Genomic DNA, 24,290 nt, shown 5'->3' with positions numbered 1-24,290 from the left:
TGAGCCATCTTTTGTATGTACATCTTTGCATTGACGTATTAATTTTGACCACTTTCCTTTAGTACTTTAATTACTTTGATTTGAAATGTTTGTATTTAGTAGAAATGTTTTAGTTTCAATCATGTTGGTTGCCTCGTAGAATGTCGACGCTGCCACTGAAAACACTGAAAGGGTCATTCCTCCCAGCAATCACCACAATCATTACTTCGTTATGGTTATTGTGTTGTAATTTTATCAGATAAATACTATTTTATGGTTGATTACAAACGTCTGTTTTCTAATCAGATATATAATCATCCCAGGTAGGTAAAAGTTTACGAGAATGATTAGAGAGTGTAAAAGGCCTCAACAGACGGTAGGATTTTGAAGTACATTGTACAAAACCAATTAAAACTAAGATGTACAGGCAAATCTTAATGTGTGAAGGTTACTATTTCTTGAATTCGGAAACCTTAAGTCTAGATGTAAGGGATAGGACATGTTCTATTTTGAAAATCTTGTCGTACAGATTTCTACAGACCTCCAACAATGACAAGTCACAGATTACCAAATTATCTCCTGATAATGGGTGTAATGAATGAAATTCCAGAACAATTAGGGCTAAAAGGTAAAATAGGTTAAAACTGATTTTGAAAAACTCTTCAGGAGACCCAAAGTTGTGTTATGTTCGAATCCCAAATTATTCAGAAAATGATTATGTCACGGTATTGAACTGCTCTCTTATTAGGGGAGGGGGTAGTTTGCAGGCAGCCGGATAGCTTAGTCAGTAGAGCCGCAGTACGGTATTCCGAGGGTCCCAGGTTTGAGTCTCGGTCAGGCTTCACATTAATTTTTTTTTAAATGGAGGTGTTTCAATCATTACTCATGGCGAAAAACGTATTTAGTGAGTAAAGTATGTAAAGGATCAATGTAAAAGGATTCTTTTTAGGATTCCTACAGTGTAAAATTACCGTCTGAATGTGTTGCTTTGAAAATTGTACATCTTATCTCTAATTAGTGCTGTACAACTAAATCCTACCGTCTGTTGAGGCCTTACGGATAAATGAAAATATCTCATAGAAAAAAGGAAAATTAAAACGGCGACGTTCGAAGAATTTGCGGCGCAGTGAATACGTCACTCAGGTTTCGTGACTATTTCAAGATGACATATGTTACGATTTTCAACAAATATACCTTATAGTAGAGTTTAGAAACATATCCTGAACATTTGTTTACTAAAGGCATGAACGGAACCAGAGTTCTGCACTACAAAAAGGGAAAATAAGGAAAACACGGACAGGAAGACCGATCTCTGTCGCCTATAAGCAGGTGCACCGTTACCGGAAGTTTGCGTATAACAAAAATTAATGTATGCCATCCAAACACTCTATACAGACATTAACAACCACATGATTTAAGTTTGTAATTGTCGATGTATGGGTAAAGCTGCACCATTATTGCGTTGAAAGCCATTGAGAGTATTTGAGAAAGGCGCCTTATGTAGATTTAACGCCGTCTTTGACGTTGACGTGCGCCGCGATTCAGATAGTTGCCACGGTATTTACGGCGTATTTGTGTTGTTTGTTGATATTTTTCTATGTAAATTTGTGAAAATGTTTCAATCATATGGGTTTATAACATAATAAAATATCAGATGCGTACCTATTTTACTTAGCTTTTAAACAATCTTGTCACAGAATATTGGGACAACCCACGTATATGGCCTTTTATAAACGTGAATGTTAAGATTCAAAGATTTTATTTTCATTAAAATGCAAAAATAGCTCAAAAGAGAAACCTTAGCAAACTGGTAGCTTACACACATACATACGTAAGTACATATGTAAATATCTGCAAAATCTTTATTATCACCAAAAAAGAACTTATAACCACCTTCATCATCATCATCATCATCATCATCATCACATTATCGTAGCAAAATTTTACAAAGTCCAATGTCCGTTATACTGTGTTTTGAAAACCGACTTTTCTTCTCATTCGGTTTCACACTGTTTGATTTTACTGATATTTCACATATATTTTCAAGTAACACATCGCAAAACATAGATGAACATGACTAACATGATTATGTTTAACATGGATATGAGTCTTCTCATTAGGAAAGAATGGTTTTCAGTATTTTGAATTAAAAATACTGGTGATGATATAATGATGCACTAATCATGATGATAATGTACTTAATTTTATGATGATAATTACAATTATGATGATGATACTGATGATGATGATGTTGATGATGAATGTGGATGATGCACTTATAATACTGATAATGTATTTATAATGATGATAATTACAATTATGATGATGATACTGATGATGATGATGATGATGTGGATGATGCACTTATAATGATGATGATTACAATACTGATGATGCTACTGATAATGATGATGTTTATGATAATGTAGATGATGCACTTATAATTATGATGAATACAATACTTGTGATGCTTCTGATAATGGTGATGTTTATGATGGTGTGGATGATGCACTTATAATGATCATAATGTACTTATTATGATGGTAATTACAATTTTGATGATGTTACTGATGATGAGGATGATGTTGATGATGATGCTCTAATAATGATTATAATGTAACTATTATGATGATGATGATGATGATGATGATGATTACAATATGATGATGATGATTGAGTGGTGGTGATGATGATGATGATGATGATGATGATGATGATGATGAGAATGATGTTGATGATGATGTGGATGATGCACTTATAATGATGAAAAGGTACTTATTATGATGATAATTGCAATTATGATGATGGTACCGATGATGATGATGATGAGGAGGAGGAGGAGGAGGAGGAGGACGTACTGATCATGATGAGAATTATGTGTGTGATGTACTTATATACTCAGTATTAAAAGAGGCCCATTACCCGTCAAAATTAGGCACTTTGGCGTAGTTGGGAGCAATAGTCGCTATGACGACTAAAGCTCTCCAGACAGCGATATTTGTTGAGAGTTATATGCAGCCTCACATACGTGCATCAAGTATAAACAAAACGTTCTTTGTGAATTTCTTTCTTGAAATATTAAGCGGCCCTCAACACACAGAATGTGCATTTCGGTATTAGGTAAAAATGTTGTTGTCAAGAAAAAAATGTTATTGTTCAGAGATTAAATGGTAGCAATTTGCCAGATTCAGCTCTGGTTTAATGAAGTGAACAGATAACGATCTCTGAACAAACTTTATTTTCTACGCTTGCTTGATATTCGTTCCTTTAATAAGAAAGAATAATGATATCACATCAAACTCTGTGCACGGCGATTGCTCAATGTATGGAACAAAAACCTATCTCAGAGGCAGCACTGTGTTCTACTCTAGTGCAATATTCGCCCCTTTAAAAGAGAACGAATAACAATCTCAGTGCCAGCTCTGGGTTCACTGCCAGCATCTAAAAATGAAAACGACTATCGATATTAGAGCCAGCTCAAGGTTCGATGCTAGCACTATATCCGCTCCTAACTAAATCAACATACAAATGTACTTGTATAAAGCTTAATTAATTAAATGGGTTTGATCATCTGCTACTTTGCTCAATTTTCCAATTTTCTATAATCTAAATTACCAAATTAAAAACATGTCACGATAGAATGATAATAATAATAATAATAATAATAATAAAGACTTTATTTAACGAGAAAACTCATTTGAACAAACATATCAATCTTCCATGAGGCCCTCAACAAGGAACAATATAAGTTTAACATATTCAAACTATTAAAAATACATAAATGTAAAAACATACAGGAGATTATCAATTTGTATACATCAATGTGTGATAATACCTCAAGTATAAGGTTTTAAAATGGTTCACAGATGTAGCAGACTTAATATAATCAGGAAGGCCGTTCCAAATACAAGATCCAGAATAAACAAAAGACTTACGAAATTGTTCAGTATTTGGTCTAGGGATGTATGCACGTCGTGTATCTAGGTTTTTCACATATTCAAAAGAAAGGGTATTTTCAATATTTTTTGAAGTGTTGACTTCATGTTTACGGCATTTTTTTAAAAAATGCATTCGTAGTGAAGTGTCACGAAAGCGACATATCTGATAAATATAAGATTGTGATTTTGCTTTGATACACAACCACTTTTCCAAAGCTAGCAGTACTTTTTCTATGGAGCATTTGTTCTGAGAATGATTTTTTAAGTAGCCCGCATATATGAATTTATACGTTTAAAACAACAATAATTTGCAACAATATATAAAGTCTCCAGAAACACATTTCAGGGGGCATAATCTCGAACTGTCGTTTCTGTGTGTGTGTGTGTTTTTTTTTTTCATTTTCGAGACGAAAAAGTGAAAGTACGACAAAGTTGGGCAAAAACACGACACATTCAATTACAGATTCCTTATTAACGATAAAATTGTCTTGTCATAGATGTACATGTATGCTATTTCTCTTAATCTTTCCAAAAAGGACCCCTTTTAATATTTCCAAAAAGGAACCAATCTATTAAAGTATATAAAAAAACTTAATCACAATTATGATTTATATAATGATATTTGTAGAGTAAAATTGAAATGGAAATGATAAAATTTAATAATTCAGTTAAAACTTAAATCTTAAGTATTTATCTGCAAGGTTTTAAATTATAAATGATAATGTTTGTGTTACTGTATAATAATTTCAAATATGTTTGTGCAAACATATTACATGCAATATCAACAGTTTCAAAAAAGTAGTCATATTAAAATTGAGTACATAAAAACCATCTATTCAAATTTGTATAAATTAAAATCTATTTATTAGTACAAATGTTAACTTTTAAACATGTCAAGCTTTCATTTGTTTGTTCTTTTTATAATACTTGTTAACCAATGCAAAGAAGAGATTCAGTATTATAGCATATATCAATGTTTGGATATGGAACACATATCCACATATGGATCACAATGTGAATTTTGGCCATAATTATCTTCTTTTGTTGATTATTGTCCTAAAGGGTTTGTGTGTTGTTTTACATCAACATTGTGTGGTTGTATAGGCTTTTGAGCTTATTTTCAGACATTTTCTTTATCCTCATGTTGTATGTTTGACACACCTAAAGTTTACCCACGACAAAAATATTTCTTAAAAAAGACCACATCAATGCATGAATGGGTAACTTTAAAAGAACTATACAAGGGTATAATATATATCTTTTAATCCACCAATTCTGATGAGCATAAAATATGTAACAAACAGGTTATAGTACATATAATCAAATACATATGGTAACATTTGTAAATTGAGTAACATGCATAAACATGGTACACTTCAAAGATTATAGAACATATAAATTACAAGAGTTTCATGAATACGTCGATAGTATAAATGAATATATTAGCGAAAGTTAAATCGAAAGCATATATTCTACATTATACAACCGAATCAAAATTCATTACAGAACAGAACATAATCTTAAGTCTAGTTTCGAAACGAAAGTACTAGAACAAAGAAGATGTGTTTCAATTCATCAACAAACACATGTACAATAAAAATTGCCAAATTGAAGAAGAGCATCCATGTATATTGGCATTTATATATATGTAACATAAACAGACGGTTTATTGGCTTTAGTACAGATGCTACATTAAACAAGTAAGCATAGTCTAAAGGCAAGTGCATGGTTGATAAACCCGTTCATTGAGCACAACACGGATACTTGTATAAGTTTATCACATTGATCCGAGGGCGACATATCAATAAAAGATTGATAACCTTCATATCCCCACTTATCAATTAAACAATTCCACAATTTAGCTCTCTCAGAATCCTTATTTGGACAAAAGCACACTAGGTGTTCAACAATGTTTTCACATACTCTTTTGCAGTTGGAGCATTCCGTAGTGTATTTTCTAGACACTTGACGTGAAACTATTTTCATAAGTTGCCTACACATGTATATAAGTTTATGATTTTGCCTTGCAACATTCCAAAGTAGACAAGACTTTGAATTCTTGGAGAACATGGTATTCAAGAAACTATATTGCTCAGTTAGTCTATTTAATATTAGTGTTCGCAATTCATTTTTCATACAAAAATAGTTCATATTTAACAAATGTGACTCAAAATTGTAAAATTTATCTGCAATTTCCCGAAAATGTCGTTCTCAAACGGTAGTTTAACCATCATATGGTTAACCGGAAACCAACATATTGACCTTTGCACATTTTGGTGAACCTTATGAAGTTGGCCACCTTGAAATTGCATGAGTATTTGTAAGACAATATAAACTATCACGCAACGATATGCATCTTGAAGTTAAATATACATTTTCGCACTAACGATAGAAGTGTAATATGACATCATGATAGAAGTTTCTGAGCTCATTCTTTGGCTGAAGATAAAATACAAAGTGTATTTCGTTCGCTCGAACTCGGAGGGCCTGTGCAAATTTGTTCGAGAGATCGGTAGTTCGAGCCAACCGAGGTCGAACTATTATTACGCTGATCATATGTCTTAAGGTTTATAGCATACATTGGTCGGATGATAAATACGTAAATATAATTGTTTGTTAGTACATTTGTTCGTCGAATATGTCATATTCAGAATTATTATCCCAGTGTTTTCAATTAAGTATTAACGGTATGTTGTGTTAATCTATATTCATGCATCTTGTAATTGGTTGAGTTCGATTGGGCAATCAAACCAAACTTCAAAATATATTTATATGTTTATAATGGGACTTTTTAATTTTAAAAAATAAATTAATAAAATATTTAAGAAAAAGTTCTACAGCAGCATTTATTTGTAGTCATTTACTTAAATAAACACACATACAAGTATCATTCGATAAATACATAACACTATTACAATTCACGTTACATGAACTACGGTTGTAATTAAAGCCGTCCGGATAAACGTCATTCTTTATTGACTTTTGCATATTTCACTTATTTCACAAGTTATTTTCTTTTTATCGTTACCATAAACGGCAAATAAACAATATTATTGTAACAAACAAATCGGTTACAACACCTCTTATTTTGTATCAATTAACCTTAATTGCCTTTGTCATAATCACGAGGTGTTAAAAACATGTGTCGCCGACTGTCATTTATTTAGGACATGTCGACTTGTATTTTTGTGTTCGACCGAAAAGGTGTGATTTTCACTATATATCTGCCGAAGGGACCAGAGATCAGGTTCGAGAGTTCGAGCGATCGGTGTTCGAGCGATCCGAGGTAGAACAATATATATTATACAGGAATTGTGCCGGGACTGGGCGATAAGTTCGAGCGAAGGGAGGTATTCGAGCGATCCGAGTTCGAGCAAACGAAGTTTAACCGTATTTATCTATAGAGCGTTGTAAAAAACGTACTTTGTATGCAAACGCACGCAGGCAATCACGTGCACGCGTTTACAGAGCACGCATGCAGGTAAGGATGCGCAGACGATTACACAGAACGCACTCAAGCAAGCACGCGCACATATTTACATAGCCCTCACTCAGGAAAGCACGCGCACACATTTACACAGCACGCATTCAGGCAAACAAGCACGCGCACACATTTACGCAACACGCACTCAGGCAAGCCCGCGCACACATTTACATAGCACGCACACAGGAAAGCACGCACAAACGTATACACAGTACGCACGCATAAATTACAGCTGGCTGCTATAAAATGTATTATTAAAGCAGATTTGATAAAGAATTACTGAAAAACAGCTGTAACCATATTTCATAAATATCAAAGATATACACCTATTTTATTGTCTCTCTATAATCTTTATTGAATATTTAGCATGGCACGAATTATTACATTTTATGACTTGGACATGATAAAGTACGAATGTATTCCAATTTTCAATGTTGGAGGGTATCGCCTGTTGTATGCTGTTTTCAATATGTTCAAGTTATTGTTTGTTTAAAAGTGAAAGTAAAACTTATTAGAGTGATGTATGTAACTAAATTTAAATAAAATGGCATTTTTTCTCGTTATCGGGATGTAAATTAATATAAGAATTATTAACAAAATATGTTAATATGATATAAAGCAACAATAGTCTCTAAACCAAAGAAGATTAAACAACTTATAGGGTTTAATACTTTGTATGTACATGCATATACATGTTTTATGTCATAAAAGTAATGTTTTATCTTGTTTAAAACCGCTTCTATTTTCTAGACATATTTAAAGAAAACAGCATAAATATCTTAAAATATAGATAATTATTATGTACATTTTGATTGTTTAATGACATTCGACGTAACAAGCGTGCAGTGTCATGTCAAAATACGTTTAAAATTTCCAAACAAAATAACGTGTCAGCTGCGAAAGCTGCGAAAGATATCATATTTTAGTTTGATTGTATCTTTTTATTTATTGATAACTGGGAAACAAGTAGGATAATAAACATATATGTATGATGTTATCGTTCTTTTATCTTGAATACTTGTTAAAAAATCATGATACTGTACGTGATCCTAATCTGTCTTTTATATATCTGAACATTACTTTTTACTAACTCTATAGGCTTAAAAACATTGTTTATGACACGCTTATAGAACCCAGTATATCTTAAAACGTACTGTTTTACTTATGTTGATCCTTTTTAACCGTTAATTGCACCACATCAGTGTCACATATGTGTCATGTCATATACCGGTTAACTTTTAATTCCCTTATCGGTTCCCAAACAAAATTGAAAGAATAGAAAACCATGTACTAGTATTACTCTGTCTGTACAATGAAATTGGTAGAATGTTTGTTTGTTTCAATAAAAGAATATTACAGAACGTTACTAGTATAGATTTGACGTGTCCGACAAATCAGGTAGTGCGTATACCAAGTCCTCGCTATTTACTCATTTAAGAGAAGCAATTGAAAATGTTGCTAGCAAACGTTTCATTATGGTTTCATTAACTGTTATCTCCAGAAACAAACATAAGAATGTTGAAAAGACGTTACTGTATAGTTTTTGAGATTTCCATAAAATAGTTTATCATACTTGCAATATTTCTAGATAATTATACTTTGTGTAACAAGAAAAACCACTGTCAGCTGCAGATATCATCAATGCTTTGGGTTATATGTATCAATTTTATTGATTGATAACAGGCATAACAAACAAGATAATAAACATATCTATATATGATAGCATCATTCTTTAATCTTTATAACTTGTTTATATTATAATATATGTGTAATGTTAACATTATCTCTGAGATATATCGCCACCTTACCTTCATGTTTCATTCCTCAATGAAAGATGTTCAAAAAAGTTTACAAAGCTAAAGTGTCTGTATGAATAAACCTACGGCGACTTTTCAACATACAGTATACTTCAGCTGCCCACCAGAAAATCATTTACAAAGCAAGCATCATATGCAAGGAGAATTTAATTCCCTGAAGTAAAATATCTTAAAGTATATATGTGTTTTGAAATGTTTTCATACTTACATTTGCTTGCAAACAGATGTGTACAAGTCTCTAGACCAGTGTTATTTTGTACGAAGTTTCCATTTGTGCTTTCAGCGTAAAATTTTCGCAAAAATGATTGCAACAAAGGAGATTTGGTTTATACAGAATTTATTTTAGTTCGATTGTGTAGGAAGCTATAAGCTTATAGACACACTTTCGAGTCCGTTCCTGGAACCAACCAGTACTGAGCAATCAGTGTAAAGTTTCTTGCTCAAGGAAACAACGACTTGCCCCTGACGGATGCGGCTAGCAATCACGAGATTACTAGTCCGACGCAAAGGAGATTTACGATTAATTTAGATTACAATTGTCATAATATACATGTAATGTAAACCATTATCACGGACACGTACACGCTTGACAAAACAATTAATGACATGCTCCTTCCAGAATTTATATTCTGTCCAATGAAACTTCCCCGCCTTGATGACGAAGCAAGAATATTCACAAAGACGGACTTTGATTATAGTTTTAATTGGTGTTGTACTTCAAAATCCTACCGTCTGTTGAGTCCTTAACTTGTTCGTTTTTAAAGTTATTTAACTTAAATTTTCTCTGAGATGTTTTAAACATAGCAGCAGAGGAAGTCAACGTGACATTGTGCAGACACACCATCAGATATTTGAAATATACGTTATTAAGTTTAGCCCATTCATAACAAAATGCAAATTATTTGATGACCGTCGGCAACTCAAACCAATGTCGTTAATACTGAAAATTTCTTAGTAACTAGAGTAAATATTTTGTAAATGATTTGTTGTAATGTTAAATAATAAACTTAACGGTTATATGTGTGAATTATTATCTGTTTTAGCGTTTAAAATGAACCGTCTATTAAATTTGTCACGGACTTTTGGGACAACCCTCGTATGTCAATAAGATTTTATGTTTGTGTTTACTCAGATATGTTGTACTACCGTCCAATGTAAATGTTAATTTACTCGACAAATGTTCCCAAACATTTCAAACAAAATAGTAGCTTTTTGTATAAAGGTTTAAATAAGTGTGAAATAAAAGGGAAACACTGTTGAATAAAGTCTAAACACAAGTACAATGCAAACGATTTGTATAAAAACAGATGAGAACAAATACTAGTAGACTTGATCAAACGCTCCTCATCTTAACAGAAATACAATAGATCAAGGTATCATATAAACATTACAAAAGCATTGATCTAAATATATAAATATATAATATATATACATAGTTATTTATCATTAGACTGATATAATGGCTATTATAACACACATATCATACAAATTCGAATTACAATTAAATAATTTTCTTGAATAATCGAAAAAAAATTGTAACAATAGCAATCATGGCAAAAGAGAATAACACTTTTTATCATTAAATACTAATAAGTATTTGTAGTGTAATATGAGTTAAATAATTGTCTATGTATTATTTTCTTACATTTTTATTCTCTGAACATATTGAAATAACATGATATTTAAATATAGCATGCCAGGTCTAAGGTTTGAGAAAGGATTATGTTTAATTTAATCTTCAAGACAAAATACCGAAACTGAATCTGTTTGCCCTTTAGTTTATAGTTTAGGGCCCCAAAATGAAATAGATTAAAACAACTACAGTAGAGTTCAATAGTCGGTTTAATCCCCCAAAACGGCGAATTTTACTGTTTAGTCTATTAACCGTCTTTAAGACTCTGATAAAAAAAACGTGTGCTTCAAAAATATAATAATTATATCACATCACTTAAACTTAAAAATAAAATAAGTACTGATATTTTATCTGACAGTGCTCGACAAATCTCAACTGTAACTACATGCATGTACTTAACGGACCTAGTTTAAACTTGATTCGGCATGGAGATTAATTTGCACAATGCAGATTATGATATAATGACATTCTATATTGTAAGAATGTATTTCAAACATGTTTTAATACCACCCCAGGTGATAATCATACTTTAGGACCTTTTTAAATGTTGATTTAATTTGACTACAATTGAATTAGTGTAGGTACTTATACAGAAAAATCGGTTTTGTGTATCTTCGATTAAATAAGTAAATAAAATATGCCACCGTTCTGAATTGACTAACTTATTTTGTGCAAAAAATATTTTGGATTATATGAACAGGTTTGGATGACGGTAGTGCAATTATCCTTTATTACTGATAGATCTAATTCTTGAGTCACAATGATGCATATTCGAGTAAATCGGAAGTTAAGTGGCTACATTTTTGTATCTGTGACTATTTGTTTGATATATATCAGATCAGTCGTTTATCAGGTCAAGCAACCGGTGATATTTGGACCGGAAAAGTATGGAAATTATACCGTGCAAATGCAGCCAAATTTGGATAAATTGATTGACTGGACAAACCCAAGATATCCATATAACGTGACGTACTTGATTGAGAATCCAGATTTATGTTCATCAGTTAAAGATTTAAGTGTTCTTGTTGTAGTAAATTCGGGGACTGAACACTTTGATAGAAGACTAGCTATCAGAAGAACGTGGACCAATAACAAATATTATTCTCATTTGGGCACCGTCAGAGTTTTATTCCTTTTAGGGATGACCGCTAACCCAGTAGTTCAAGAAGGTATAGAAGAAGAAGCTGAAGCTTTTAGGGACATCTTACAAGGTGACTTTATTGATACTTATTTGAACCTTACACACAAAGGTGTCATGGGTTTTAAGTGGATAACTGAACGTTGTCGAAACGCTAAAATGATAATGAAAGTTGACGACGATTTTGTTATAAATATGTTTCTCTACTTTAAAAAGCTGGACGGAGAATTGAAGTCTATAAACGTTTACTGTGAAATGCTAATGCAAGCTGTAATCCAGAGGAATATCACCAAGAGGTGGTATGTCAGTCCAAAACACTTCAAAGGCGAACTATACTATGAAAGATATTGCGAAGGCAAGTTTGTTAGTATGACAAATGATATAATACCATCATTATATAAGTCTGCCATGAGAACTCCATTCTTTCCTTATGATGATGTGTTATTATTTGGCTATGTTATGCATAATATACCAGGGCTCCGTTATAGAACAGATTCAATAGGAATGACTCTTTATAATGATATCGGCATTAACTGTTTACATAAACAAAAAAGTGACTGTGAAAAGTTTGTTATCGTGGCAAATAGCGCTATTCAAATGGAAAGAACATGGCTTACTATTCTAAAATACTATGTTAAGTGAGTTTATGCCCGTTTTTGTTTTCATAATCAAGTCCAGCGGAATTTACTATAAATTTCAAAATATTGACTGTATTAATTGATTGTGTTTAACCAAAAGTTAATATTGGAAAATGTTAGGGATGAAATAAAAATCTGCCTCAAATGCAAAAATACTGTCTCGCTCTTTTTTGATAAATTGAATTTTACAGGTAAATTACGATGGATATATAAAAACATTGATCGGGGCGTCTCGTGAGTTATTTACCGATTATGCGAAGAAAATCATCAAATCAAATTGAAACAATAACTTACTTGACACTATATACCTTTAGATTGGCATGATGCCACTTTACTGACAGATATACTGATATTAATACGAAATATTCCAACATTAGCAATAGATACTATGCAAATTGCTTTTAAAATAATAATAAAAAAAAAAAAAAAAACAACACATACAATACAGTTAATTTTATATTTTTTTATCAGATCGGTAAATTTACACTTGAATTCATAAAAAATATAAACACATACATATTTTGTCTATGGTGTCAGATTTTCTATGTATGTCATAATATTCAGAGATGGTCTTCAAACAGGAGTGGTCTATGCAAGGGTTTAAACAAATCAAACATGTGACATTTTCAATATCATGTTGTGAGACCTTATTGGTTTTAAGTTTTAACTAAATAAGTAACTTAAGTAACTGTACTGGTGTATGGTGACTTGTAGATGCCTGACATTATCTAAAATTGTCAGGCGAACTTAATATTACAATATTTATATAAGACAGTTATCATTATAAATAAATATTATGATAAAATGTTGTTGTCAGGCACAAATTTAGGATGTACTAAATTGTCAAGGATTTAGACAGATTAAGATTAAAATGTTTTTAATTAATCACTTATTATGTCCTAACCGCATGGCACAATCCGTCTTAATCCAAGATTATATTTTCTGTGTCACTATTCAATGGTTATAACGATCCAAGTTTTCAATTAATTCATAAATACAACGTTCTATTTCACCAGACAATATCTGGTAAAAAAGAAAAGCTTTTACAACTACGGCCAAATCAAATCTTCCAAAGAAAAATGGTGTTTCTACTGTCCTTTATAGCACCCATGCGTTTATTTAAGGTCGCCGCCGGAATGCCCATATGGGCGACCGTACACTCAAGTCGGGCCAGCCTAGAGCGTCCCGCCGAGATTTTTTCGTCGAGTTTGGAAGACCCCAGGTGCCCCTCCGGGCATTATTTCAGGCACGAGCGGGTACCTGGGTAGAACCACCGACCTTCCGTAAGCCAGCTGGATGGCTTCCTCACATGAAAGATTTCTACCCGAGTGAGGATCGAACCTACAGCAGTGAGGGACCTGTGATCTCAAGTCAGCGACCTTAACCACTCGGCCACGGAGGTGTTAGTCCATATTTATAGAGCTGTCCTGCATCAGGAAGAAGAGCATTGATGAAGGGGTGGGCGACTGTTTTGAGCGTGCGTGTCTCTAACTGACTTAACCCAATATAACCTACATCTCCTGACAATAAAATCACTGAAAGGCTGTTCGAAAGCATTTCGTGGAATCGCAAAAATGCTGTTTTCCATTTAGTTTTATTTAACCGTTACTTCTGTACATGTTTTAATGATGCAATAAACGCTGTATTTTCCATAATTAATTGCAATTTTAATTGTAATTTCATTGTCTGAAAAAATAGACACATTAGACTGCTGGCACCTTTCGACGTCAAAACTATCTATGTCAAAACCTTTGTTTTATTAGCATTCAATATATTACGCCAATATTAGCTGTATAATATAAATAATATTACAGCTGGACAAAGTTCCCCGAAACTGATGATTGCCTTTTCCAATAAGACCATAAGCAAATTTAGAGATAAACAGTAAGAAAATTGGTGAAAACAGAAAATGAATTATTTTACTATGAAATAATTACAACCTCAAAATGGTATAAGGACATAAAGGATTATTTACTATCTTGGACCCGTTAACCACTTGATAATGTTATGTACAAACGTAAAGCCAGTATCAAGTACATGTACTCGTATATGTAACATGTATGCCATTATTGCTGTACTCATTAACCCGTTCGTTCCTGAAGTTACTGTACTGTGCTACATACCCCCCCCCCCCACACACACACACAACTACTAGTAAATCAGAAAGACAACACTGTTATGTGTTTACGAGAAAAACTAATGCATTTAATTGGATTGTAAATTTGCCCAAGTTAATATGAAGAAGATTAATATTTAATTCGTAAGAACAGTTAAGAATACACATATTTTGGATATATATCACACAAGAAGCATGCTCTGGGGCAAAAACATCAGTATAACCATAAAACTGATCACAGATTCGACCTATTAGAATATAAGCCCCGCCTACGAACAACCTAATAACCTACTGCAAAGAGGAAAACGTATATCCGTGGCGAGCATGTTGAAGTTAAAATAAACAAAATCCTTGAATAAATTAATCACTGGATATATCCGAACATGCTGGTTAATTTTATTGAATTTGAAATTTATTTTACAATTCAAAATTAATCAATACCGTGTTATGGTTGACACATATATCATTATTAGACTGTGGAGCAAGGACGTGGCTCAACTGAATTCGAAATGGCATTGTAACACCGCAATTTGGGGTCAAACGCACTTTGGGGTCCTACCCCAAAATGCGGTAAACTTCACAGCGCACTTTGGGGTCAAACGCACTTTGGGGTCAAAATCGAGAAATTGACCCCAAAGTGCGTTAATATGCTACATATCAACGCACATATGGGTTCCAGATTTCTTAAGTTGCCATCTGAGTTCTGCTTAAATACCGAGTACTGACTTATATTGAAATATTTGAGGTAGCAAAAACATCAGTATAACCATAAAACTGATCACAGATTCGACCTATTAGAATATAAGCCCCGCCTACGAACAACCTAATAACCTACTGCAAAGAGGAAAACGTATATCCGTGGCGAGCGTGTTGAAGTTAAAATAAACAAAATCCTTGAATAAATTAATCACTGGATATATCCGAACATGCTGGTTAATTTTATTGAATTTGAAATTCATTTTACACTTCAAAATTAATCAATACCATGTTATGGTTGACAAATATACCATCATTAGACTGTGGAGCAAGAACGTGACTCAATTGAATTTGAAATGGCATTGTAACACCGCACTTTGGGGTCAAACGCACTTTGGGGTCCGACCCCAAAATGCGGTAAACTTCACAGCGCACTTTGGGGTCAAAATCGAGAAACTGACCTCAATGTGCGTTAATATGCTACATATCAACGCACTATGGGTTCCAGATTTCTTAAGTTGCCATCTGAGTTCTGCTTAAATACCGAGTACTGACTTATTGAAATATTTGAGGTGGAGTTCAAGATGACTATCGATACCCATATACATCACTGTGCAATTTTCCTAATTGCCATTTAAATTCTGATTTAGCAGTAATTGAAAAAGATGCGTTTGATACCTAATGTTTTATTAATTTAACCACTTGTAATATCAAAAAAGAAAAGAAAACAAGTTTAACACATATAATATATATGGTGGCCGGTTGTGGCCATTTTAAGCCAGCGATAATTAGCTTTATCATAAAATGTTGCGGCAACTTAAAAACTCGCGAGGTTTCTGTCAAAATCGTACAAAATGTCGCGGTGAATGTATAAACCTACATATTTTGGTTCATACAGCATTTATTTTAGTTCGATTGTGTAGGAAGCTATAAGCTTATAAACACACTTTCGAATCCGTTCCTGGAACCAACCAGTACTGAGCAATGAGTGTAAAGTTTCTTGCTCAAGGAAACAACGACTTGCCCCTGACGGGGTTTGAACCCTTACGGCTAGCGATCATTAGACTACTAGTCCGACGCTTTAACCACTCGGCAATGCCGCCACTTCATATTTTAAAACAGTTGTTGGAAACAGCAAGGAACATTTTGGTATTTTAAACTGGCGAGTAAGTGTCAAGGACACTACCGGCCATCATAATTGTTCTTAAATTGTACATGTACTCTTAGAAATAAAAGATGTTTAAAAAAATCCTGTTCTGTCAGCCATTTACTTGATAACTTTTGGTGCCATATTGAAACCAATTTTCACTTTGACGTGGATTTTATGAAATGCAATTGATATCATCTCAGTACATTTCATCTTCTGTAAATGACTTTTTACAGGTAAGTTAGAAATACAATTTATAATAACAAAGTTGAGCCCTTTTCACAATTTTAGATATTCCTAAATATTTGTGCCACATGATATCGCTAATGAAAAGATATACAATGTCGAAAATTCATTAAAACTTTAGAAAAAAGACCGTGATAACTATCAGTTGATGCATTACAGTAAATTTTGGTTTGAATTTTGTAAACCCTAATAATTTTTACGTAACCAATCATGTTATTTTATGAAGTAACTGCAGCTATAAGTAAACTTTTTTTCTTATATATACTTGTATATGTCCGCAACGACTTATTTTTAATTTGTGGCCAGTTTGGATGCCGTCCTGAGACTAAAAAAACTGATAGGAGTAGAATTTAATGTAACATAAATTTACAGCCAAGAGACAGTTTATACTCGGAATCAATAATCAAAGGGCTGCAACCTCTGTGGTATTTTCTGATCTTTGCAATCTAAATCATACTGACTATCTGTATGTATTTTCCTATATAAGTTTATTTTTATATACTATAATTAATCTTACGCAGCGACTGCGTCTATAACAGTTTGAGATTGATACATATGGAATTTTGCATGACTAGAGTTGCATCAAAAATCATTTTCATTTTTTATGACAGCCATACTTTATCCTTGCATATCGTGGCTACTTCCTTAAAAAAGACACTTCAAAAAAAAAAAGTTGCCTCGACTAGGTTTTGAACCTAAACGAGCGCGCTACCTCTGCACCACGGTGAAGTAATACATATGTAGCTTGAATAATAACAAATAGATTGTAATTCTAAATTGGGAATTTCCATTCCGTGTTTGTAATCCTTACTAATTTCGAGGTATTTCTTCACTATAAACCTGTTGTTTAACACTGATGTAAATAATTTAGCGAAAATCTTCTCGCCAAAACAGTACGACATGTATATATTCCACTACTCGACAGTCAGATTTATTTGTGTACTACGCTCTGGAGTATTCGGTAATCGACATAGCTAAAAATAGCATTTTCATTGATTAAGCTTTACGGAAATAGCCGAACATTTTTCATTGGGTAAAAAAGATATTCATCCGCGAAATTTGTGATTGTAACCTCATATTTCTATTGACTACTCTAAACTTTTAATGCACTGTAATTCGTTAAATGCATACATTAAAAATTATTCTTTATTTTAAATTGCTGGTTTTTAAGCAGTTCTGAGTGAGAACTACTTTGCGTTGTTAGGTCTGTTAGGAAAATTTGTGTTAGACCGTGGATGTTAGCTATGTATTTACTGATCTTGCGATCAGAAAATACAAAATCTTGCAGGTTATTTAGGTAACATTTCAGGTTTTGCAAAAGGTATGAGTTTTATGTGCAACCAAAACTGCTGCCATTTTGAATGAGACGAGATGACTTTCTTACTTTTCGAAAATTACTATATACGTGTTTTGAAAATAATTTCTGCCATAATCTGACATGTATTTCATCTAAATATACACTTATGATTTTGTTGAGTATAATGTATTCTTTCAATATGGCATCTATCTTGGAATCCATCTTAAATGTTTCATTTTGCCCCAAGTTGTGGCAGATTGACACAGCTTGAATTATTTTTTTCAGTTTACAGCATTCAACATTGAAAAAAACGTTACCTCCCTTTAATAATATACCAAGAAAATCGATATCAACAGATCCTATCGTATAAGGAACTGGTTTTTAATAAGATGGAAATATGTGTGACAATTGTCAACACATGACGCTAGTTCATGGGTAAGCCTTAAATATTATACAAATATGGACTTTTTAGCTGTTGAATATGATGTGATATGTACTGAAAAAATTAATATTGACCGAGGTGATAGCCGAGGTCAATATTAATTTTTCAGTACATATCACATCATATTCAACAGCTAAAAAGTCCATATCTGTTTTATTATATAATTTATAAATAGCTTTTATATGGCTTATCACATTATTTTTCAGCTTGTCTACTGTTTCCATAATTTGGTCATTTTCCATTTGCATGCTTATCCCTATTGTTCTTAAAAATGTAAAATGATAACTAAAATAGACTAATTTGACTCTTATGTACACCCCACTCAATGTTTTTTTCCAGAACAATAACAACAAACTTGGCGTGACATCACGTCAAAGTCTCGCGTCTTTTAGGGATTTCCAGAAAATCTATTTTTAGAAGAAAAACCGGTGAATATAATCTGAAAATCTATTTTTAGGAAAAAAAACAGTGAATATACTCTGATATTGACCTGTTATTTTTTACAAAAAGTTGCTTGTTAGCCAATCAGGGAAAGGCATTTCAAAGCTATTTATAGATTATATAATAAAATATGTTATCTAATGTATTGTTACACACAATACACATCAAAAATATCTATAATTTAAGGTCACTATCCTATGAGAGAAATAATAATAATTGAAAATCTCGTCATTATATTGAATTGCAAATTGCAACATTTTGATATAACAAATTTAAATAACCTATCGTCTGCTATTGTGAATACTTATTTAGTTTACACTTGGCATTAACTATAAGATATTATTCTAAAATATCACTAAAATGCATTCATATTGACCCCAATGTGCGGTCGTTTGCCTGATGTTAAATAATGCATATGTACCTGTGTAACGCACTTTGGGGTCAAACTTTAACACCAAAGTGCGTAACGCACTTTGGGGTTGAACCCCAAAGTACGTTACGTACTTTGGGGTCGAACCCCAAAGTGCGGTGTTACAAGGCATATTGTAGTAGTGTAAGTTGTGCCAATGAAGGATGAAAAGACGCATTTCTAGCTAAACTGCATAGAAACCAAATAGTTCCGCCAAGATGCTCAAACTATTAACGATAATAGTTAATAGCTAAACATGTATTTGGCATTTTTAAGGAAGGTAGGTAACTAACAGTTATGAGATATAAAATGTAGAACACAAGACATGTACAACTAATAGGAATCCGAGGCTTAACTGCACAACACATTTTATGTAAATGACACGATGAAAGATAAGCTTTTGATATTGCACATTATATATTTGATGAATGTTTTTTGAGCTCAAAGACTTCATCACCTATATATGCGACTAACGAGAAACTACACCATTTGAATTCAGCACACAAATAAATAAATACATGTAATTAAACTAACAAAATATTTCTTATGTACGATATTAATCATTTATCTGATTAAAGCTTATGCATCAGCGGCTTGTCCTATATGCAATTTCTGATTCTTGCTTTCTGTAACAAACTTGTAACACTTGTTCGTATTCTAAGAGTTGTCCGTTGGGTTGAAACAGATGCTGACGAATTATTCAAGATGCAGCGTGACGCATCTTTGGTTAGAGGCACTTGGTGGCAGACTATGACGTAGCTTAGAGGCACTTGGTGGCAGACTATGACGTAGCTTAGAGGCACTTGGTGGCAGACTATGACGTAGCTTAGAGGCACTTGGTGGCAGGCTATGACGTAGCTTAGAGGCACTTGGTGGCAGACTATGACGTAGCTTAGAGGCACTTGGTGGCAGACTATGACGTAGCTTAGAGGCACTTGGTGGCAGACTATAACGTAGCTTAGAGGCACTTGGTGGCAGACTATGACGTAGCTTAGAGGCACTTGGTGGCAGGCTATGACGTAGCTTAGAGGCACTTGGTGGCAGACTATGACGTAGCTTAGAGGCACTTGGTGGCAGGCTATGACGTAGCTTAGAGGCACTTGGTGGCAGGCTATGACGTAGCTTAGAGGCACTTGGTGGCAGACTATGACGTAGCTTAGAGGCACTTGGTGGCAGGCTATGACGTAGCTTAGAGGCACTTGATGGCAGGCTATGACGTAGCTTAGAGGCACTTGGTGGCAGACTATGACGTAGCTTAAAGGCACTTGGTGGCAGACTATGACGTAGCTTAGAGGCACTTGATGGCAGACTATGACGTAGCTTAGAGGCACTTGGTGGCAGACTATGACGTAGCTTAGAGGCACTTGGTGGCAGACAATGACGTAGCTTAGAGGCACTTGGTGGCAGACTATAACGTAGCTTTGAGGCACTTGGTGGCAGACTATGACGTAGCTTAGAGGCACTTGGTGGCAGACTATGACGTAGCTTAGAGGCACTTGGTGGCAGGCTATGACGTAGCTTAGAGGCACTTGGTGGCAGACTATGACGTAGCTTAGAGGCACTTGGTGGCAGGCTATGACGTAGCTTAGAGGCACTTGGTGGCAGACTATGACGTAGCTTAGAGGCACTTGGTGGCAGACTATGACGTAGCTTAGAGGCACTTGGTGGCAGACTATGACGTAGCTTAGAGGCACTTGGTGGCAGACTATGACGTAGCTTAGAGGCACTTGGTGGCAGACTATAACGTAGCATGACAACATTTGGAACCTGAAAATATACATTGAAACAAGATGACAGAAAAACTTCGGAAAATATGTAAAAGGAGTTTTGGGAGGGATTTTATCAACAAGTTTGCCATTTAAATCGGCTGCTAGCAAGAAACTGAACTGGATGACCAACCAACAAACCAACCGTTCGGAAAAAAACAGGCACAGACAAAAGTTGTAAGGAATATGACTAGTATCGTCATCGACCCCCATCATCAAAATAACGCGACTTTATCTTCATATAAAATCATAAATTCATATTTACTGATTATTTTTGATTGAAAAATAACTGAAGCTGCATTTTCATTAACTTGTTCCAAAAGCAAAATATAATAAGCTTTTTAGAGTAAATAACGAAAATAATGCAGCACGGAATTACAGAAAGGTGTTACAAAAACTTTAAGGTCAATTCTAAGTCGAAAAAGGGGCATAATTCTGTCAGTTACCTCCTCCTGTCTACAGGTTGGTGTCATGATGGTGAAGAAGTGTGAAAGTTTCAAAGCCATATGTCAATAGACTTTTCAAATATTTGAGGTATTACAAAAACTTTAACATAAGTGCATCTTGGCTATTATTCATAATAACGGATTGTAAGTGGTTCTACTACAAAGATTTACAGAGAGTGTATTCTTTGATATTGTATATATTTGACATCCAAAGGAAAATAAAGTGTATTTAGTTAAAATTATGGTTGAAAATAATTATGTCTGAATATCATAATCAATTTAAAATACTCAATATGTACTACTAGAAATAAAATCGGGGTAAATATTTTGTACTTTCTCGGGTTTTGCAACCATAATGATAAGTATGAATAATGTAATGTTTACTTTTATATCTATAAATTTACTTAATTTAGATGGACTTTCACTCGATATATTGGAATAAACATAGTCAACAACTTCGAGTTTACTATTTACTCGTATTTACATATTTTTAGTAAAGATTAAACCGAACAATCGTATCCGTTCTGTGCATTCTGTTGTGTTCGAGGTCCTTGCAGATACTATTGCCAATTTTGTTTCATAAAGAGCTAAACAGTGAAGTAAATCGAAGATAAAAAAGAAATAGGGTCAAAACTTTTGTTTCTGTCCATATATATCCAGACATTTCGTGTAAGATCGCATTCCCACATCGTCATAAGATGTAACAATTATTTTTTTTAAAGATTTGCATAATGAACATTTACCGTTACAACTGTCTTAAATGGTCTTGCAAAAATGGGGAGGCAAAACGAAAAAGACAAAAAAAGCAAGCAAATAAATAAATAAATAAATGAATAAAAATAAACAAATAAATAAATAAATAAATAAATAAATAAACAACAACGACAACAACAAAACAAAACAACTCGAAAAACAACAACAAAACAATTTTAAATGAAAGTGACCTGAAGTATTTTGTTCTTTAATTAAAAGTTTAATACTCTCTTAGAAAAAAAGCGTCCGTTTGCAATTGGTTATCATATGGATTTGTTTTACACTATAACATTATTATAATGTTTTCATTTATGCTTTAAAACATTAAATGACTTTGTTAAAATACTTATATATTATATAATGTTTTCATTTATGTTTACTTTATATATCAGGAATTACGTGTTCAATACTTTATATTAAGTTGCTTATTCACTTACAAACAAAAGAACTTGTTCTGATCGGGTCTATACGGTCTTTAAAATCCAGCGTATTGCGTTTGCAAGAATAAATTGAAATCTGTTGAAACCCATATCCAAATAGTCCTGGTTTATGTCATGTAAACAGAAGCATAGTATAAATCTCTTTCCTGAATTTCAATATTAAAATGTGTAGGCATATTTACTATGATATCCCTCCACCAAAAGTAGTCGATTAATTAAAACAATACTTTAGAAAAGTAATCATACAATGGTTATAACAGTCTATTTTGTTTCGTTTGCTTTGCTCTGTAGTCAAACAACTTAACATTGTCAAACAGAAATCCGAAGGTCCCTTCAGTTTGTTTTCTTTAAACTCAAATTTTAGTACATCTGTTTGAATATTCACCCGACGTCCGTAGTGGAATGTAAGATCCAAGTAATATGTAATGTCCAAATGATGTGTAATGTATTTACCTATGTTAATACAAGATTCAAATCTTAATATGTGCATACGCTTGTCTTGTAATGCATCACACATTTACATAAAGGAATCGGACACTAGCTGGGACAAAAAGACATTGACATGCCTGCGCGAACGATAATAGTGACAAAAATGACATTGACTTGCTTATAAAAACGCTAGTTGTGAAAATAATGACATTGACTTGCCCATATAAACGCTATTTGTGATAATCATGACATTGACTTGCCAAAATTAACGTTATTTGTGAAAATAATGACATTGACTTGCCCATATAAACGCTATTTGTGAAAACAATGACATTGACTTGCCCACATTAACGCTATTTGTGAAAATAATGACATTGACTTGCCCACATTAACGTTATTTGTGAAAATAATGACATTAACTTTTGCCCACATTAACGTATTTGTGAAAATAATGACATTGACTTGCCCACATAAACGCTATTTTGTGAAATAATGACATTGACTTTGCCCATATTAACGCTATTTGTGAAAATAATGACATTGACTTACCCACATAAACGCTATTTGTGAAAATAATGACATTGACTTGCCCACATTAACGCTATTTGTGATAATAATGACATTGACTTGCCCATGTTAACGCTATTTGTGAAAATAATGACATTGACTTGCCCACATTAACGCTATTTGTGAAAATAATGACATTGACTTGCCCACATTAACGCTATTTGTGATAATAATGACATTGACTTGCCCATGTTAACGCTATTTGTGAAAATAATGACATTGACTTGCCCACATTAACGTTATTTGTGAAAATAATGACATTGACTTGTGTGTTTTAAGTCAACAGTATAAGGCTGGGACCGCACATTTATTTTTGAAAAAGTCGGCTTGAAACAACTAATGACTTTTCCACACTATATAAAATACAAGGGTTAAAACATATTATAAATTTAAATATATACATTAAGGCCTGTTTAAACATTATCTGTAAAGGGATTAGCACTGGACTAAACAAATATCTTTTTTTAA

General features: G+C 33.3%; 2 protein-coding genes across 2 annotated transcripts; one reads left to right on the top strand and one right to left on the bottom strand.

Annotated features, from left to right (window-relative positions):
- Nucleotides 1–11,373: 11,373 nt before the first annotated feature.
- LOC132735776 (beta-1,3-galactosyltransferase 1-like) lies at nucleotides 11,374–12,782 on the top strand. The gene has a single exon (XM_060722766.1). It carries the CDS (start codon nucleotides 11,612–11,614, stop codon nucleotides 12,629–12,631), a length of 1,020 nt encoding a protein of 339 aa, XP_060578749.1. The 5' UTR covers nucleotides 11,374–11,611; the 3' UTR covers nucleotides 12,632–12,782.
- A 7,335-nt stretch (nucleotides 12,783–20,117) lies between these two features.
- On the bottom strand, nucleotides 20,118–21,173 carry LOC132735780 (uncharacterized). The gene has a single exon (XM_060722770.1). It carries the CDS (start codon nucleotides 21,171–21,173, stop codon nucleotides 20,118–20,120), a length of 1,056 nt encoding a protein of 351 aa, XP_060578753.1.
- Between the last annotated feature and the right edge of the window lie 3,117 nt (nucleotides 21,174–24,290).

This window comes from Ruditapes philippinarum, unplaced genomic scaffold (genome assembly GCF_026571515.1).
Source record: "Ruditapes philippinarum isolate M1 unplaced genomic scaffold, ASM2657151v2 ctg3056_1_1_1_1, whole genome shotgun sequence".
NCBI lineage: Eukaryota > Metazoa > Mollusca > Bivalvia > Venerida > Veneridae > Ruditapes > Ruditapes philippinarum.
This window is presented reverse-complemented; position numbering and strand designations above follow the sequence as displayed.

Coding starts and splice junctions, on each gene's coding strand:
- LOC132735776 (XM_060722766.1), top strand. CDS start 11,612: ATGATGCATATTCGAGTAAATCGGAAGTTAAGTGGCTACATTTTTGTA.
- LOC132735780 (XM_060722770.1), bottom strand. CDS start 21,173: ATGCTACGTTATAGTCTGCCACCAAGTGCCTCTAAGCTACGTCATAGT.